Raw genomic sequence first — 20231 nt, 5'->3', positions numbered from 1 at the left:
TTTTTATATATTATCTTCCATTTAGTATAAATCATTTACCATGGAAAAATCCCATTAAATTCTTGCATAATTATATTAATTTAGTTCTTTAAAATGAGTGTTTTTAAATAAAAAATTAACAATTAATCGAGTTAAATTCTAATAACCATGTAAGATACCTTTTGTAAGGGCATGCTTGAGCAAAATTCCTTATAAAAACATACATTCAATAATTAAATTAATTTTTTTATGGCATTTAATTGTTTTCACTAAGAAATTTATTATTCAACTGATTAAATATTTAATTAAGGGTAATTAGATATTTCAATTTTTATTCCATTAACATCAAAATGGAGCCGACAAGTATGTGGTCTACGGGTGTAAAATTGGATAGAAAAATTTAAAATTAAAATATTAATATATAAATTTATTAAAATATATGGATTAAATAATAATTATCCCAGTTAGGTATACCATCACATCTCCTACCACAAGGTACGACACTTGAATCCTCTCTCTCTTATTATTTTGATATTATTGGAAAAGAATCCTTTAATGCATTTATTTAAGAAACAAACTTTAGAGAATATTGATAAGGAATGAGTTTGGTTTGGTCTTGATTGGCTAAGCATGTCAATTTCATCTCTTTCTTTTTCCAATCATTGCATGCTCTACTTATTTACTTGATAAAATAGGTGCCCTTTTCATTAAGTACCACAATAAATAAATTTCCCTTTAAACAATCATTATAAATATTAAATTTAAATTTATATATAAATAAATTTAAACTAAAAAATAAAATTTTATTATTATTGTTATATAATTTAAGGTAACTGAGAGATAATATATAGTTTTGGTAATTGAGAAGAAGGAAATTGAAATTATATTTATTATCAAATTAAGATTGTAAATAATTCCTCAAACTTATAATGACAAAGAAAAATTAGAATGAAGAAGAAAATTGAGACTTTTCAGCAACTAAATTTAACTTACAAAACAAATTTACAAAATCCCAAAACATTTATGTCCTTGTCATTCAACAACTCTATGATTGAGGTTTTTCATCTTCTAATTCAATTGAATTCACTGATTTAATTATTCCATAAACTCTTGTTTATTTTTTATTTTTTATTTTTTTAAATTTATGTGTTTGCCAAAATCAATAGTTCTTTAAATATCAAACAAAGGCTAAATGAATCATGGAATTGACAATCGTGAATGAAGTAATTGATATTTCATTTTGAAATTATTGGGGAAAAAAATCTATGTCATTTCATTTAATTTCATTGTATAATGAATTGGGTTCCATTCTAATGTATCCAACTCCAAACTAAATATAATATTGGTGCTGTACAAGTTGGGGAGAAAAAAAAAACAAAGGAGAAGAGGAAGATAGACTAAAAGCAAAGAGGTCCCAATGAAGTTTCTGTTTTTGAAAAAGACAAGTTTGTAGTTTGTATTTGTAGTCATATGAATGTGCATCTTTATAAATTCCACTAACTTTATAAATTGACCATATAGAAGAGAAGCTGCCTTCTTTGAACTACTTTTTATCAATTGCAGAAAAGAGAAAATTGATCTTTCAAGAACCATATCCCAACTTGACCAGCAGAACCCACCAGTTTGCTTCAATATTTTACATTTACCCTCTGTTTTGGGTATAAGACTAGCTATTATTTTGTTTCCGTACACTCGATCCACTAAAAACTTATGGATACTAATTTATAAATAAATTGAAACAATACTATTCAAACTGATTCAAATAATTTTTAAATTTATTTTTTATTTAATATAAAATTATTAATTCAAATTATTTAATAATTTCATGCTAATTATTATATATAATATGCTGTAATTTACTAACATCTTACCAAACATATATATCTCCTGCTAAGCATTTCACCCTCACATACATTCTTTTATTTTTAAATCTGACTTGATATATAAATATTTTTTCAATTGCATTTTTAAATATAAAAATTAAATATTTAAAATTTAATGAAGTTCAGAAATTTGGATATAAATTTCTTCATTTATATGTTTATAAAATTGACTTATACGTTTTTTATTTTCCTTTTTGAATTTGTCTCAGCCTATGAATATTTTTTCAAATATAGATATTAAATAATTTAAAATTTGACAAATATAACTTTTAAGTTTTTTATTTTCCTTTCCTTTTTTAATTTATCTCAATGAATATTTTGTCAATTGAATTTCTGAATATAGATATTATATACTTAAAATTCAATGAATTTAAAAAATTTGGATATAAATTTCTTCATTTATATATTTGTAAAATTAATCTTTTATTTTCCTTTATGAATTTTTCCATTTCATTGTCCCTCAATCTATGAATATTTTATCAAATTGTCATCTCTAAATATAGATATTAAATATTTATAATCCAATGAATTTAAGAAATTTGATATAACTTTCTTCATTTGTGTGTTTATAAAATTAATCTGTACGTTCCTTTTTTAATTTGTCCATTTTCCATAATTTATGGATATTCTATCAATTGTCTTTTCTAAATATTAATTTTTTCATACTCTGCTATTTAATTCATAATTTCTATTTATTATTGATATTGTGTTATTAAGAATTAAGAGACTTAACTTTAATTATTAATATAAAATTATTTAATTTTATTGAGAGACTTGTGAAAGTTTAACTCACAATAAATAGTGCTAAATTTAATAATATTATAAGTATTTATTTTTAAATAAATTTATACGTAAGAGTCAATTAATTTAAAATAAAAAATTATTAATTTATTTTACAAAATTCGATTAACAATGTTAAATTTATATAAACTCTTTCACTATTAATAATATAATTTTAATATATATATATATATATATAACATTAAATTTGAATATTATTTTAAACTCATTATATATATTAAACTCTACTATACGTTTGTGATATAAAAAAATTATATTTTGCTAATATGATCAATTGCTAAACTAGCGAAACATATTAATTAGTGCGTTTTATTATACTGGTATCTAGTATTTCAGAATTAAAAAATTTATTATTTATAAACAAAAAATATTCATTTTTTTCATACGGTCATCTCATAACTATTCAAACACTCCATTTATAAAATAATCTCATTTTTCCATTTAAAAATATCTTTAGCGTGAAGTACTCGGTCAATCTATCGAAATAAAACTTTATTTGTTTACTTTTCTCTAAAAAAAACTTTTAATATTATGAAATCTTTTTATAAACATATACTTATAATATTCTTTCAATAATATTTACTAAAATATTGTTACCATATAACTTTAGCCAATATGAAACTCAATTAAATTAATTTATTGAGAATTTGAATTATTTGCTTCCAGCAAATTAATTTCTTTAGCAACTATTGAATCCTTTCCTTTTAATGTTGCTTCATATAGTATAATAAATACTTTAACATACTACAAATATGGAAATGATAGATTTTCATATCATAATTATAATACTATTTTCAATATTCTTTCTATTTTCTCTATTATTCTGCACTTTTTATTGTTTTTTTTATTCACCTTTCTGTCACTTTCCGTTTCTGTCACTTTCCGTTACCAAAATATAATTTTATAATTATAATCAAAATATCTTTAAAATTAATATCTTCTTTTTTTTTCATTTTTATAATTATATTCTATCTTTTTATATTTAACCAATTTAATTCTATATTTTATACTTGTACATTACATTTTTTATTAAAGACAAACATAATAGCCACATCATCTCACATATGAATTTACTAAAATTTAAAATATAACGAGTTAAAATTTAAAACTTTATAATTTAATTCATAAATTTTTAAAGTTTAGAGTGTAATTAATTTTTTTTATTTTATTTCTTAAAATTAAAATTTATAACATTATTATAAATTTTTAGTTTTATCACATGATTCAGCATATCAATTTTAGATTAACCCGCATTTTAAATTATTTTTAAAAAATTTATACTAATTATTATTGTATTTTATTTATTTTATTATCCACTTTATTTTTTATATACAATAAGAAAGATAATTTTTATTAACTTCATAATTATATCTATTTTAAAAAATATTAAATGTTAAATGATATTTTAAATATTTATTTAAAAAAATAATAATTAATGAGGAATACTTTTAAAAATAAGATAAAATTAAATAGGGTTATAATAATTAATGTATATATTAATTATAATATAAAACAGAAAAATATAAACGAATAATTAAAAAAAATATGAAAAAAAATTATAAAACGGATAGTTTAAAAGAGTGCACAATTAACAATAGGGTTGATAGCAAAAAAAAATATTTAAAAAATAGATATAACTCTTTTATTATTTTATATTCTAAAAATAAATTATGTAAAATATAATTTTAAATTAATTTTATATTTTAAATTATTAAATATAATTAGTACATAGGGTGGATCATACATTTTTTTAAATTATAACAATAAATTAGGATGTAGGTTAATTTGAATTCAATTAAAATAAATTGAAAGCTAAATAATTTGATACAACTAAGAAATTTATAATAATAATATAAATTATTTTTTGATATTATAAATTTTAATTTTAGAAGAAATAAAAAATTTTAACTTTTAAAAAATTTATAATTGTATCATAAATTTTAAAAATTTACTAGTTAAAATTTTAAACTTTAAAATTTTAATTAATTATATTTAGTTTAGAGTTTTAATATAATGTGTTAGATGATATGATAATTTTATTAATTTTTAAAAAAAAATTTATCGTTCGAATATAAATAAAATAAATATAAAAATATATAGTTTAATTGATAAACATAAAAAGATAAATTGTAATTATAAAAATAAAAAATTAATGAATTATTTTGATCATCTAAGTCTAACAGTTTCATGACTTTGTCTATAAATATAAGTATTAAAATTATATATTTATAACAAAATAATTTTTCTAATATTCCCACGGTCACCATGTAGCTTACGGAAGTGACAGTGACCGTTCGATTCTATCAGCCAATTTTATTGCACAAGTTCAATTACAATTTTGACTAAAGAAGGAAAATAAAAATCATACATCCTACCATAATTATTACATATTTTAAGGTTTCTTGCAGTCAAGTTTAATATTTCTTCTACCTACCTTTGAATTGTAATAGGGATGCTTTTCCTTTTTTTTTTTTATTTTAATAATTTCGTAATCAATTATTATAAATATTTTAAATTAAAATTTTTTTAATAGTATAAAAGTTTATTTTATAATTATCTTAGTAATTAATGTAAATCAGTTATAGTAATTTAAATCATATTTAATTTTAAATATTCAATTCTTAATAAAGTGAATAGTAGAATTTTAATATAATATATTATCCATATTAAAATCTTATTTATATTATATTTCATATAAAGTTTTATAGATTATTTTAAATATAATTTTATCATATAATACACTTCCAATAATATTCAAATGTAATCAATATATTATATAAATAGCTACCCATCTTTATGAAGTATATTATTCTTTTAGTAGTTAATTTTATTATTTATTTTAGAAATGAGCAATATTTGATTTAAATTAAAAATATCAATCGAATCGAATTAATTTAAAATTTTAATTTAATTTTTATTCATTTTGGTTTGATTTTTAATTTAAAAATTTTAACTATTTTGATTTGATTTTAATCAGAAAAATAAAAAAATTAAATCGATTTGATTAGTGATAATATTATATTATTTTTAATAATATGGAGAGATTATATAATAATTAAAATTAAAATATTTTAATTAAATTTTAAAATACTAAAAATAGCATATAAAAAAATAAAAAGTTTATTAAAAATTTAAAATGAACGGAACCAAATTGAATCAAACTAATTTAATTCAGTTTAATTTCTAATCAAAATCGATTTGATTTAATTTTCATAAATATCAAAATTTTAAGTATTCCTCCCTTCAAACCAACTTTTTAAGTGAATTAAAAATAACCCAAATTTAATATAATATTAAAATATTTTCAACGAAATATATCACACTCTAATATATATTAAGTATCAATAAATATATCATCATTGGATTGACAAGAGATGGAGGGAAGCTATCTCACCTAATAGATATTTTAAGTCTCAAGCTAATTCTCGAATTCTCCTGCTAAAAGAATAATGTAGCAGTAAAAACAAATATTCAGGCCTGCAAATTTTTATTTTATTTTATTTTATTTTATTTTATTTTTTTGGCTTTTTAGCTTTTCTTTTGATTGTCAATTTAATTGGAAAAAATATGTTAAATAAATAAAACATTTTTATTTCATTGGATAAATTAAAATGAATAATTTTTATGAGTAATTTTTCTTGGAAAAAACAATTTACATGCACACGCCATATCAGTTACTTTAGAATTAAGAGCGTCTATTCAACCTTAATAATAATATATATTTTTGTTTTAATAATGTACACTCGTTGGTATAATATTTTAATTATTAATAATGCATATTTTTGGTTTTATTCAATTTAAAACATTAATACAGTTACTTTATTTTTGCTTTCTTTTTGTTTTTTTTAAAAAAATCTATTTTCTAAACGCCATATCAGCAGGATTTTGATTGCTTAGATCCAATGATTTACTTTGCTACAAAAAGTCCAGTCTTGTGTTCACATGCCACCCGATCTTCATAATATGGTAGTTGGTATCCTGGTTGGGTTGTGACAATCACACAAGTAAAAAAATTAAAACACAAAATTTACCCTTTTTAATATTTTTATATCACAAATATTCATCTTTTATTACATTTAATAAAATCATTCATTCAAAATTGTTTACTACTAAATATATTAATTAGTCATTATTATTCTTTAAATAAAATTATTTTTTACTCTAAATAAAAAAGTTTTTTTTTCATATTTTATAGAATTACAATATGTGAAATTTTATTCTCTTTAATTAAATAAAAGCTCTTCCTTATGATCAAAATCAAATAATTATTTTATCATAATTTTATTTATAATGTTAAACACTCCAAAATTAATCTAATTAGGAATTCATCTGATTTATTAATAATAAATAATTAGATCTTTTTCAATCCTAATTAGGAAATAGAATCCTACTAGATTGATTATCCCATTATTAGAAGAGACTCCTGCAGGGTTGAATTCCCCAATCTAAAGCTCCATCTCCATCAAAAACCTACAAGCCACACAATCAAAGTCGTGCAGAGAGATTCCTTTTGTTACTTTAAACGAATGGCTGTCTTGAGACAGAAAGCCAGCATGTCTATTGCATGATGAGCTTATGCTCCCACGGCAGGCTTTCTTTTTGTATATACTAAGATCTCTTAGCTTTTACTTCATTCGATTGCCTGCTGCGAATTGATCTCTTATCATGGCAATAGAATACTCTTCTTGTGATGATGATGGGCGTCCGCTAAGAACTGGTAAAAAAATACTTCCACAACTGTATATGTTTGTTTTCATTCAAATGCAATCTTGAATTTCTGAGGGAAACTCAACGCGCAGGAACGTTATGGAGTTGCGTGGCGCATATAATTACTGCTGTTATTGGGTCAGGAGTTTTATCTTTGGCTTGGAGCACAGCGCAGTTAGGATGGATTGCAGGGCCAGTTTCCTTGCTCTGCTTCGCAATTGTTACCTATATTTCTGCATTTCTCCTGTCAGATTGTTATAGGTCTCCTGACCCTGTTACTGGATCACGAAACTACTCTTACATGGATGCTGTTAGAGTAAATCTAGGTACTATCTGCAATTTTATCAATACCTTTCTCCCTCCCTTCACTCGTTTGGTATGATTCATTCTGTAAATAAAAATTTTTTAAGTTAAAAAAGGAATTGAATTCCTTTATAGATTTATATTCTATTCGTTTGTTGATTTGAGGTAGTGATGGTTCAGGAAGTGTTCAGACATGGTGTTGTGGTTTGCTTCAATACTTGAGCATGTATGGGACTGGTATTGCTTATGTTATTACTACTTCAACCAGCATGAGGTACTGCTTCCTCCCTGAATTTTTTCCCATTTTTTATTAATTTCTCATGCAACTCTTTCTCATATTATATATATTTAATTTCTCCACTATACTCTATATTTTTATTTTTCTTTCTAAACTAGCATAGAAGTTTTAATTAACCCAAAAATCAAGATTTTTGGGCCAAGTTTCTTTATTTTTTGATTTAGCCCCAAATTAACAAATAAATTTTTTGAATTTTAGCTGAATTTCTTGATTTATTTAGTGAAACCATAACGCAAGAAATTCAATTTAATGATTTTTCTTATTTTTTTAGACTAAATTAATTAAACATAGATTAAAACTTGTATGCTAATTTGTACAAAAGCTTGGAAATGAATTAGATTAAACATTCACGGTAAGTATAATTGGGCATTAACATAAAGGTAAAAATTTCAAATTTTTTACTTCAAATTATTATTAGCTAATAAATTTAAATAAATTAAAATATGACTGAAAAAATGTGGTTTACACCCTAAAATTCTAACAAGTAATATCCATAGTTGGTTTTTTAATGATAATTTAAAGTTAAATTTAAATTAAAAAATAAAATTAAATATTTTTAGCTCTCCATTATATAATTTAAAGGTAAATTTAATTATTTTTCGTTGGTTATGGTAATTTTGTTTTTGAGTTATTTAATTTGGTTGATGCAGAGCAATACAAATGTCAAATTGTTACCACAGAGAAGGGCATAAAGCTGCATGTAAATATGAGAATACAATGTTCATGCTTGTTTTTGGATTGATTCAAATAGTAGCATCACAAATTCCCAATTTCCATGAAATGGAATGGCTCTCAGTAATTGCAGCAATTATGTCCTTCGCCTATTCTTTTATAGGCTTTGGTCTTGGTTTTGCAAGAGTAATAGGTAAACTTTTCTGCCATATCATTTTCAAATTAAATATTTAATTTTATAATTGACTGACTTAATTTCATATTAAGTCGTGTGTTTTTCATGTTCTTTACCTTTTTGTCACTATATACTTTTTCTTAATTCTAAACCTAACATCATACGTTTGATCCAAATTCATCCATGTCATGCCATATATGTATACTCGTGGGATCTAGGAAAGACGGATCTACACGGCTTTTATTATATATATAAAAAAATAAATTTATATATAATGATATTAATAAGATACTATTTTTCTTTAAAAACAATTTAATATTTTCTATTTACTAATTTTTTTAAATATTTAAAATATCGAAAAATATAAAAAATATATTTTGAACAGAGCGAGTCGAAATATTAAGGGTTTTCAAATTAATTGATGTAAATTACAGAAAATGGGAGGATTGAGGGAAGTATTAGTGGAGTCCCAGCTGCCAATGTTGCTGATAAACTCTGGTTAGCCTTTGAAGCACTTGGAGATATTGCTTTTGCCTATCCATACTCTCTTATTCTTCTTGAGATCCAGGTTTGGCTTCACTCTCTCTCTATTTATTTTATAGAAAATTTATTATTTAGTCTTTTTTATCACTAATAGCTAGTGGGTTTATGCATTTTCGAAATTTTCCAATGAAGGACACGCTGAAGTCACATCCACCAGAGAACAAGACCATGAAGAAGGCCTCAATGGTTGCAGTATTTATTACAACATTCTTTTACCTGTGCTGTGGATGCTTTGGCTATGCAGCCTTTGGAAACAAAACTCCTGGAAATCTCTTGACAGGATTTGGGTTTTTTGAACCTTATTGGCTCATTGATTTTGCAAATGTTTGCATTGTTCTTCATCTGGTTGGAGGATATCAGGTATTACTTGGTTACTTTTTCATTACATTTATTGTCTGCTTCTTTTTGAAAGTGAAAAATTGAGAGAAGTTAAATAAATTAAATTCCATTTATTTAAAATAAAGAAAATAGTAATTTGGTTGTCTCATGATTTTGAAGTGTTGATGGCGTTGTTCATATTTCAGATATACAGCCAGCCAGTGTTTGCATTTGTGGAAGGTTGGTTTGGCAAGAAATACCCAAGAAGCTGGTTTATCAATAAATTTTACCCTTTAAAACTCCCACTGATTCCTCCTCTTCAAATGAATCCTTTGAGGCTGTGTTTTAGAACAGTCTATGTTGCTTCAACAACAGCCCTTGCAATGGTCTTCCCTTATTTCAACCAAGTTTTAGGAGTTCTTGGGGCTTTGAACTTTTGGCCTTTGGCTATTTATTTTCCAGTGGAAATGTACTTTGTACAGAAGAAAATTGGGGCTTGGACAAGAAAATGGATTGTTCTTAGGACTTTTAGCTTTGTTTGCTTTCTGGTCACGGTTATGGGCTTAATTGGGTCCATTCAAGGGCTTATTAGTGCTAAACTTGCCTAATTAAGTAGAGACTTCTTAGTCTGTCCTTAATTATATGTGTTTTAATTTCAGTAGAAAAAATATAATTGCATTATATTTTCTTAATTGCTTGTTATAGTATTTTATTGCATATAAAGAACATATTTATTCCAAAATGAAATAAAATCAGAATATTATTTTAAAAGCAGAAAAAGATACCAGAGAGAATTGCTATTTAGCTTCTTGATAGAATTCACTAATTAATCTTTTAATTTTAAAAAATATATTAAAATATTCTTGAATTATTAAAAAAATTACAAATTAGTCTATTAGTTAATTTTATCCTTTAAATATTAATAAAAATCTAAAATACTTAACTAGCATAAACAAGTGTAATAAAGAAATATGTGATTGGAATAAAAGAATGGCATAATGACTTTTAAATTGGCTTATGCAAAAGCTAAATAAGACTTGCCTGACTAATAAAACATAACATGGGCGATGATGAGATCACAACTCTGAAAACCTGAAAAGTATGAGGTTGCAACCGCACAACTGAATGGTACAGACAAAGAATAATACAGTTAATTAGTTAGTTAGTTAGTTAGACATAGCAACACATGTAGACATCCCTAAATTGCACGAATGCACAAGACCCTTACGTGCAACAACCTCAGAACCTTAAGAGTCTGCGTAACAATGGTGGGATTGTGTGAGCAAAGCAAAAAGCCACCCAAAATTTGCAAAAACCTTGTGAATGGCGAAAGCAGTCAACAAGAGAGAGGAGAGAGAGAGAGAGAGAGTTGACCGGGCGTCTTGTGGGTGAGCTACCGGCCAAGCTCTCACACGCTCAACAGCGTTGAATTCTTTAATAAAATCATGCACCTTTGATGCCAATTTTTCTCTTTCCCATACAGATGCATGCAATTTGGCAACCCTTTTCCTTATATAAGAATTAACCACTCTCCATTTCTTTTCTCACTTTCACTTGTTTTCTTTATATTCCTTACCAAAACTCTGCCACTAGACTAATTCTCTTTTTCACTTCATCCTTCTTTTCTTTTTTATTTTTTTTTTTGAAAAAAAAAAAAAAAGAAAACTACTACACTCTAGCCTAAGTACTAGGAGTGCATTTGTTAAGAAGAAGAGGGTTCTTTTTTATTTATTTGTTTTAACTTATTTTGTTAAAGAAAAAGAAAATAAAACACCCACATAAAGATGGGTAGGATTCCATGTTGTGAGAAGGACAACGTGAAAAGAGGGCAATGGACTCCAGAAGAAGACAACAAACTCTCTTCTTACATCGCCCAACACGGCACCCGGAACTGGCGTCTCATTCCCAAGAATGCTGGTTTGTTTGTCTATTAGGTTGAGATTTTAATATTCCTTAACAAATGACTAAGTGAGTTTGTGTGTGAATAATTCAATGTGTCTTTTATCTTGTTCGCATGATTTAAGGACTCCAAAGATGTGGGAAGAGCTGCAGGCTCAGGTGGACTAATTATCTTCGTCCTGATCTCAAGCATGGCCAATTCTCCGATGCTGAAGAACAAACCATCGTCAATCTTCATTCTGTTGTTGGCAACCGGTACACACAAATGTCTCCCTATTATGGAGAATTAAACAAGCAAACCTATGTTTTTTCTTCTTCTTCTTTTTATTTATTTATGACTATTTCGTAAATGGCAATTAGATGGTCATTAATAGCAGCTCAGCTTCCTGGCCGAACCGATAATGATGTTAAGAATCACTGGAACACTAAGCTGAAAAAGAAGCTTTCCGGTATGGGTATTGATCCAGTCACCCACAAAACCTTCTCACACCTCATGGCTGAGATAGCCACCACACTAGCACCACCACAGGTGGCTCACCTAGCAGAAGCAGCTCTGGGTTGTTTCAAGGATGAAATGCTTCACCTGCTCACTAAAAAGCGCATCGACTTCCAGTTGCAACAGCCGAACTCAAATGCAGCACCAGGGAACACCTCATTGCCTTACATTGTTACCAAACGTGATGACAATGAAGACACCATTGAGAAAATCAAGCTTGGTTTATCAAGGGCAATGCAAGAACCTAGCATGATACCACCAAATAAGACCTGGGAATCTGCCGGTGCAACATCTGCAAATTTTGCAGGGGAATGCAGTGGTTTCCCTGCATCAATCACTGGATTTCAATGTGGTCCGTCTTCTTTCGGCAATGAAGGGGCTGTATCAGCATGGAGCCAGAGTATGTGCACTGGAAGCACATTTACAGCAGGAGATCAACAAGGCCAATTGCATGAAAAACTAGAGGATGAAAATGGGGAGGATTCTGAAGGGAGGAAAGAGATCAGGAATGGCCCCAGCATATTCAATACAGACTGCGTAGTATGGGATTTACCATCTGATGATTTAATGAATCCTATAGTTTAAGGAAATTTAAACAGCAGAGAACACAAGACAAGCCACCCTACTCAATAAAAATAATACTATAGTGCCAACGACAAATGAAGCAGATGTAAATAAAACTCCATTTATAGATTATACAGCTTTTATTAAGAATTAATTACACAGATTCCTGCTAATCTCTGAATCATTGAGCTTGCAGTTCTTCCAATCATTGAGTTCCTATAAAATATTTTTCCTTGCCAGTAGTCTATCATATGTCAAACAAAATATGATATGGACGAGGATGTATCAAACAAAACCTGCGTGTTAACTATAACCCCAAAAGAATCCGTAAACAATACAGAGAACCTTTTCTAAAATGCTCTTAACTATTTTAGTTTGATCCCACTTAATTTATATATCTTTCTTTTTTCTCATCTATTTTAGATATGTGATTCATTGCCCACTTCACCATTTTTTTTTCTTTTATATTCTCCGATAAATTTCACAATACAATCTAGAGAATGAAAAAAGATACTAGAAGCTACTTTAAGATGAGAGATTCCATGCATCTGCATGAGTTTGACGAAACTCATTAACAGCTGTCATAACTGTGGATTTCACATGCAATGGCTCTCCTCTCCACCAAGGCGAGCCGATTAAGTAACATGCTCAGGCAGCCACCTAAAAGCAAATAATCAATAATTCATGTCAATCATTTTCAAAAGTAACAAATGAAGTTCACATACATAGCATACAATCAGCATCTTATCAAGAAGTAAATATTGGACAGCTACGAAAAGCAAATGTCTAATTTCTTTTATAAATTTATCATTAAATATCTTTAAAAAATTAAATAAATCGATTGCTTATAAAAATAAAGGGCAAGTTAAATCTCTATTTAATTTATTTAGTTTTATTTAAATATATTTACTATTTTTAATAATAATTCAGTAATTGCTTTCAAAAAAAATAATAATTCAGTAATTTTTTGGAATTAAAAATTGAAATTTAATTTTTTTTAATCGAAAATCAAATTTAATATTTTTGCCAAAAATAAATATAAATCATTGTTTGTTAAATTAACTTTAAGCATTATACCAAAAAAAAATAATAAAACAACTTTAACCATAATATTTTCATTCCTTAAGGCCATAGCCGCTAGCCCTTCTCCTCCGTTCAACAGCACAGCCGACTCATATCAGCTTCAGGCCTCCACCATCTTCTGCTTCAGCATTCATCGGCGCTACCAGCAGCAGCTTCAAGCCTCGTCGGTGCCACCAGCAACGACGCAGCCCTTGAGCGCCACCATCGCCTCAGGTCTATCCGTCGCCTCCATTGCTTCAGCAAGCCCCTTTCCCCCTCTAGCTTTCGTGAGTGCTGTGGATGATCAATGCAGTGTGTTGTTTTCTTATGTTTTGTTCTTTAGTCTCATGAGTAGAGTGCTTTTCTGTATCCACCTTATTTGCAACATTGTTAGGAATCCAAAATTTAATTCTTATTTTGCTTTTATTGTTGCTGTGTGAGATCAGTAGGCCTTGAGTGATCGATTTTTTCTGGGTATTTAGATGTTTTTCTGCTGATTTATGTGATTCTCTCCGTTATTTACAGTAGTTTTTGAACTAAAGGGGTTCTGTGAAGTTCCCTTCAAGAAATCTGTAGAAAAATATAAGTATTTATAGGATGGGCAGCAAACAGATTATCTTCAGCAAGCAAATGTTCTTGTTCTTCATACTTAGGTTTGAGTGGGTTTGGGCAGTATGCAGGTATTATTAAACCAGTTTGGGACAGGTGCAGGTAGTAAAAGTAATATGCTACATGGGTTCGGGATAGGTTTGGCTATTCCTAGCACTGGCCACAGTTATGTTGACCCGAGCCAGCCAGCTCGACCAGTGTTGTGATTTCGGTTTGATTTTAAATTTTTAAAATAAATTATTAAATAAAATTATGCCACTTAAAATTAATACTTTAATGCTTTCTTCTTTTTATTTATAAAAAATAAATAAATAAAAGGGCTTTTTTTTGGGTTTTTTTTTTGGCGTGGAAAGGGCTTTTTTTTTGGGTTTCTGTTGGGAAGTTTTGTTTACCATATCTAGTTTTCTTTCCTATTACGTGCAACCTTCCCATCATATCATGAGTTCTGACACTGGCTTGAGCTTCTTTCCATGCCTTTCTCTCTTCCTCCTTTCTGTTTGAACCCAATTTTTTTCTCGGTTTAAAGTCTGGCCTTGAACTTTGTATTCATACATACAACTGAGATAAATTAAATAAATGGCTTTCTGTCCGCTGCCGGTCTTAGATCTTACTTGCATAGTGGTGACCTTATGGCAAATGGTTTAAGTGCTGCTTGTAAGGAAAAATTTTAAACATTCTATCTGCTGATCTCCATATAAACATGTGACGTGTCATGATCTCATTTATAATTGAAACCGTTGTAACTTGGCGTTTCACTTTATTTCAATGCCCTGCATCAAACACTGAAAACAGACGCTCATGCTGGGGTATTATCCTCCAACCTTGTTAAAACTACAAAATATATGCATCTCCATTTTCATATTTGGAGATTGTTCCATAGCACTGAGTAGCAGCATAGACCAGAAGCAACAATAACTGCTAGGTTCTTTTTCTTTCCTCCTTTTTTTGAATTGCTTATGACATGCACTGCATCTGAAGTCATGTAGATGAGATAATTGATGTAACAAAGAAGCAACAATAAATTTGGAAACCAAAATGGCAAATGCTCTTCTTTGCTTGAGGTGCTACCTAACTTTTGCATGTATAATTACATGAGTTGTTCTTTCATTTAGCATGTGTATAGTTACATGAGTTATTCTTTCATTTAGCTGGCTGAATTTGAGTTGGAGGAGTTCTTAGCTTCTGATGAGAGTGAAAGCGATGAGGATGAAAAGCATGCTGCAATTGCAGAGGGTGTATCAGACAAAAGGAGTAAAAACCTGGATAAGTACCGTGCTTTTATCCAGTCTGCTGATGGTTCAGATGTAGAGAATGAGGATGAAGGCCAGGATATGGAGATTACTTTTAACACTGGCTTAGAGGATATCAGTAAGCGCATTCTGGAAAAAAGGGATAAGAAATCAGAAAGTGTTTGGGAAGCACATCTCAGGGAAAAGCACGAGAAGAAGAAGGCTCGAAAGAAGAGATCCAAGTATTCATCAGAGGATGAGAGTAGTGATGCTGACGAAGAAAAAGAAGAACCTGATGATTTCTTTGTTGAAGAACCAGCTATTAAAAAAGGAAAGAAGGAATGCCGGGCTAAGGGTGAGAAAGAAGGAAAGCAACAGCAGTATACAGATAAGGAAGCAGAAGCAAGCAGGGAAAGCTTGAGTTGTTACTTGCTGATGATAATGGGGCTAATAATGGTGTAAAGGGATAATTTGAAACATAAAACATCAAGGGGTAAAAAGGAAAAAGAAGTTCCAGAGGAGAACAAAATACCAACTGGTGACTGATGATCCACGGTTTTCTGCCCTCTTCACTTCACCTCTATTTGTTTTGGCCGTGCAATTTGATATGAGGATTATGTAAATTTTAACCGTTGTAATTTAAGGTTTATGTTATGTTTTTCATTTCAATTGAAGATTTAGAACTGCTAGGCAATTTGTGATTTAAGGACTGTTAATTTGTTGAGCTCTTTACTCGATTGGTGATTTGTGAAGTGGGGCTGTTTGCTTGCCATTGCTGGCACTGAGCTTACTTCTTCCGTTAAGTCTACTTGCTTGGTAGAAAGGGAAGACTAACAAGAGTCATTTTAATTCCAAAAGCAATTCAATTGTCAATTGCAAATAGGATGGGATTAATCCAATAGCACTTTCCAGAACTCATTTTAAAAAGATTAACAAGTCATTTTATCTAAAAATTACTTCATTTTAAAAATCCAATGTCCTACGTAAAAATTTACTTAAATAATTGCAATGGAAGTTTAAAAAATTATAAATTATCAACAAAAGCATGAAATGCATACTTTACAAAACAAAAAAGAAAGAATATTAGATACGAAAATTATTGTTTTAATGATGGTTTGTTAGTTTGGAATTTAATTTAGAAAAGGATTTGAAACGGCTAATTCTCTTTCTCTAAGAACTCATTTATAATCAATGTAAAGAGAAATAATTATCATTTATTTTTTAAATTAAAAATAAAATTTCATCCATTTTTAATTTGGTTAGACACTTTTCTCCATTAAATAAAATTAAGTGTACCATCTCATAAATGAAACAAATATTTAAAGCATTTTATTCCTTAATAAGTTTAATATAACATTTAAAATATTTTTATATTAATATAATATATATAATATTATATTATAAAAATAAAAAGTATTAAAAAAATTATTCAATTACTATTTAATTACAGTATCTAAGAGTTAAAAATATTATTAATTAAAAGACACCGGTTTTTTTATATATATAATAAATTTATATTTTATAGTATAATATTAAATATATTTTACGTTACGTTTAATTTTAATAAAATTATATTTAATTTATTAATATATTTTGTTATATTTATTATAAAATACTTAATTATACTATAATAATATATTTTAATTTATTAATTTAAAAAATTAACATATATATATATATATATATATATAAAAGCTTGCCATGCACGCTTTTTGAAGGCTGCCTGCCGTATGACAGGTTGTTTTATTTTTTTTTTGATAAAAAAATTAAACGAGGTGTCTATATGACAAACGCCAGAAGTTATATAAACGTTATGTTTAGGTCTGACCGCTATGATCAAATCACTATTTGATAAATATTTATAGATTAAACCCAAAAAGTTATATATATATTTTTTTAATACTAAAAATCCAAAAGCCCCGCTGTGAGCTGGACAACCAAAAGGCGTTATACAGCAACTCCGTTTTTGTCTGCTACAGCCTGGTTATACGACGCCGTCCTGCGAAATCTGACCGTTGGGATGAAATGTAGCCGTTGAGAATCCCAGGCGTTTTACAACAATTTAAATATCTGAAACTCTCTCACCAATCAAACAAAGCAATCTTACTATCAACATCGATCTGCAGACTGCAATCAAGCTTTCTCTCTCTGAAATTTCATCATTTCCAAAGTTGCGAAATTAGATTCCTATTCGGTTTCTGTTTTGTTTATAATCATATAATTATTTTCTAGTTCGCTTGCATTTCTTTACAGGATCTGTTCATTTTGTGTTTAATCTTGGTTCAATAATGGCTGAAATGAAAGATGCTCATATCGTAGAAATCCCAGTAGATGAAGAGCACCAACAGAAGCTTCTGTGTGCCATGAACACAGTCACAGCAATTCGGAACCACCCACTAACAGAAATCTCCCACAGTCCAGGCCATCTCCTTCTTCTCAAGCTCTGGCAAAGAGAAGAAGATATTTTCTGCCGCCGCATTGCAGCGAAAGAGTCCAGGATGGACGCTATCAAACTCGAAATCTTCCAACTTTGTTGTTTCTTTTTACTCTTCCATGGGATCTTCTTAACCATCTTGTTTACCTCTTCTGTCAACAGCAGAGAGCATACTTGCCGAAAATGGTGGATACCGTCTCTTGTGTCAGTCTCCACTTCACTGATGTTTGTGTTTCTGGTTCAGGTTAAAGTTTTCAGGTACTGGAAGGTGTGGAGGCAGTTGCAGAGGGAGAGGAATGATAACAGAGCTCTGACGAGGTGCATTCAAGAGCTGAGAATGAAAGGGACGAGTTTCGATTTGTCGAAGGAGCCACAGAGCGGGAAGAAAATGAAGAGCTCCAGTGTTGAGATAAAATGGAAACCACTCACTTGGTGTTCACAGTATCTGATTACTATCTGTCTTGTTTGCTTCTCAGGTTTGGTGTTTCCTGCCTCCAAATTCATCCTCTGCGGGTTCTAAATCAGGGAATTTGATCAAGGTAAATGCCTGAATTGTGCTCTTTCTGTGTCAATTTGAGCTTGCCTCTTGTTCTGAAATGCTAAATTCTTTGTTGAGATTATGCAGATAGATTTCAAGAGGCTGAAAAGAAATTTGCATATACAATTTATCATCAAACTATGTCATTCTTCTTAGTTTGGTGATCACAATCAGGGGGATGAAGCATCTCGGTCCGATCTGATTCTATCATTTCTTGGGGCAAGGGAAGAATGCTGCCTGCGTGCAATTTAACAACTCGTGGCTTAGAATTTTTACTTTGTATTTTTTCCTGCTCTGCAGAATCAGAACTAATAGCTTTTGAATAAGCAGCAACACACAGCTTGTGTGTTTGCCTTTTCTTGTTTTGTGAAGTGGAACTGTACAAGCTTCTGAGAATTGGAACTATTTTCACTCATCCAATGCGTCTCTAAACGTTGTAGTCCTGCCACATGCCTCCCCGTCTCACATCTCCTCGCACACATCACTCTCTCTCTCCCAGCTCAATTCACAACTTCTCTCCCACCCAAGCTCTCTTAAATCCTGCAGTTTTTTGTTGCTTATAAATATTTTAGAGGTGAGTAATTTTTATTTTGAAATATTATGATCAGATAATGTTAATATATTTTATAGGTTAAGATAAATATACTTAAGTAATTTTATTTATTTGCAAATAATTTTATTTATGTAAAAATCTATTAATTTGTTATTAATATATTTTGATGTTAAAATATATAATAAGTGTAATAAATAGGTAAAATCTTTTATTTTAAAATTAATTTATGTAAGATAATGTAAAATTTATTTTTATATGAATAAAGAAAAAATATAGTCATTGTAACACCTTAATTTTAGAGAAATAATATTTATAATTATTATTAGAGATAAAAATAAAATAATTAAGATAGAATTTAAATTAAATTTAAATTTAAATTTCTAAAAGTTTTGAGTATGAAATAAAATTTTGAATAGTTAAAAATATTAAAATAAAAGTTTAAAGGATTAAAAGGTACATTTTTCTTTAAAATGACAGCATTCAACTAACCCAACGGAACAGGGTCTCCATTTGTCTTAATTGTTCAAATGTCTAAATAAATTAATTCAAATGTACATCCGTTTCTTGGTGATTTGCAAGACTCACGATCTAATAAAAATATGAAAATGAGACATAATCTTTTCAAAATTAATAAAAAATGATATTATGGCAATATACTTCAACCAGAGAGAGCATTTTTTAGAATGAGGAATTGACTAAGGCACCTATACATTCCAAATATGAAAAACTATTAGATAGTTGTCCTTTATCAATAATATTTTTCGTCATAAAATTCTAGTAACGACAATGATCAATGAACGAAGGCACATAATGATTTAGGTATTTGATAAATTTACTAACAAATATTAAATTAAAGAAAAAGTTAGATAAACTTAAAATAGTATCTCAATAATAATTATAATTATGATAAATTTTTTAATTAAATCATGATATTAAGATAGTGTCGTTATTCTAAGAAATGAAACTGGATATAGCAACATTAATAATTAGATTCTTTTGAATTTTATTATGCAAATTCAAACGGTATTTCTTTATATGGCCATATTTCATACAATACCATCAAATAAGATTACTCATATTATTGGTTTCTACAATATTTCCACCTAGATTATTATTTTTCTATCCTCTTTTAGTAATCATTAACTTACTATAAATTGCTTACTAATAA

The 20231-nt window shown here is 28.2% G+C and overlaps 3 protein-coding genes across 3 annotated transcripts; all 3 read left to right on the top strand.

Moving 5' to 3' along the window:
• Positions 1-7099: 7099 nt before the first annotated feature.
• On the top strand, positions 7100-10371 carry LOC110614531 (probable amino acid permease 7). Its single transcript, XM_021756087.2, has 7 exons — positions 7100-7380; positions 7463-7696; positions 7854-7947; positions 8622-8836; positions 9253-9386; positions 9494-9721; positions 9886-10371. Exons 1-7 carry the CDS (start codon positions 7329-7331, stop codon positions 10285-10287), a joined length of 1359 nt encoding a protein of 452 aa, XP_021611779.1. The 5' UTR covers positions 7100-7328; the 3' UTR covers positions 10288-10371.
• Positions 10372-11277: 906 nt separating this feature from the next.
• LOC110614440 (transcription factor MYB80) lies at positions 11278-12718 on the top strand. Its single transcript, XM_021755974.2, has 3 exons — positions 11278-11596; positions 11704-11833; positions 11939-12718. Exons 1-3 carry the CDS (start codon positions 11464-11466, stop codon positions 12657-12659), a joined length of 984 nt encoding a protein of 327 aa, XP_021611666.1. The 5' UTR covers positions 11278-11463; the 3' UTR covers positions 12660-12718.
• A 4900-nt stretch (positions 12719-17618) lies between these two features.
• LOC110615083 lies at positions 17619-18925 on the top strand. The gene is made up of 2 exons (XM_021756788.2): positions 17619-18511; positions 18598-18925. The coding sequence occupies exon 1, from the start codon at positions 17827-17829 to the stop codon at positions 18490-18492; it is 666 nt and encodes a 221-aa protein (XP_021612480.1). The 5' UTR covers positions 17619-17826; the 3' UTR covers positions 18493-18511; positions 18598-18925.
• The last annotated feature ends 1306 nt before the right edge of the window (positions 18926-20231 follow it).

This window comes from Manihot esculenta, chromosome 5 (assembly GCF_001659605.2).
Source record: "Manihot esculenta cultivar AM560-2 chromosome 5, M.esculenta_v8, whole genome shotgun sequence".
NCBI lineage: Eukaryota > Viridiplantae > Streptophyta > Magnoliopsida > Malpighiales > Euphorbiaceae > Manihot > Manihot esculenta.
This window is presented reverse-complemented; position numbering and strand designations above follow the sequence as displayed.

Bases quoted from the DNA above. Each gene is read 5' to 3' on its own strand.
- LOC110614440 (XM_021755974.2), top strand. From the start codon at position 11,464: ATGGGTAGGATTCCATGTTGTGAGAAGGACAACGTGAAAAGAGGGCAA. The intron at 11,597-11,703 runs GTTTGTTTGTCT...GCATGATTTAAG, and splicing joins TCTCATTCCCAAGAATGCTG to GACTCCAAAGATGTGGGAAG. The intron at 11,834-11,938 runs GTACACACAAAT...AATGGCAATTAG, and splicing joins CATTCTGTTGTTGGCAACCG to ATGGTCATTAATAGCAGCTC.
- LOC110615083 (XM_021756788.2), top strand. From the start codon at position 17,827: ATGGCTGAAATGAAAGATGCTCATATCGTAGAAATCCCAGTAGATGAA.
- LOC110614531 (XM_021756087.2), top strand. From the start codon at position 7,329: ATGGCAATAGAATACTCTTCTTGTGATGATGATGGGCGTCCGCTAAGA. The intron at 7,697-7,853 runs GTACTATCTGCA...GTGATGGTTCAG, and splicing joins TGCTGTTAGAGTAAATCTAG to GAAGTGTTCAGACATGGTGT. The intron at 8,837-9,252 runs GTAAACTTTTCT...TGTAAATTACAG, and splicing joins TGGTTTTGCAAGAGTAATAG to AAAATGGGAGGATTGAGGGA.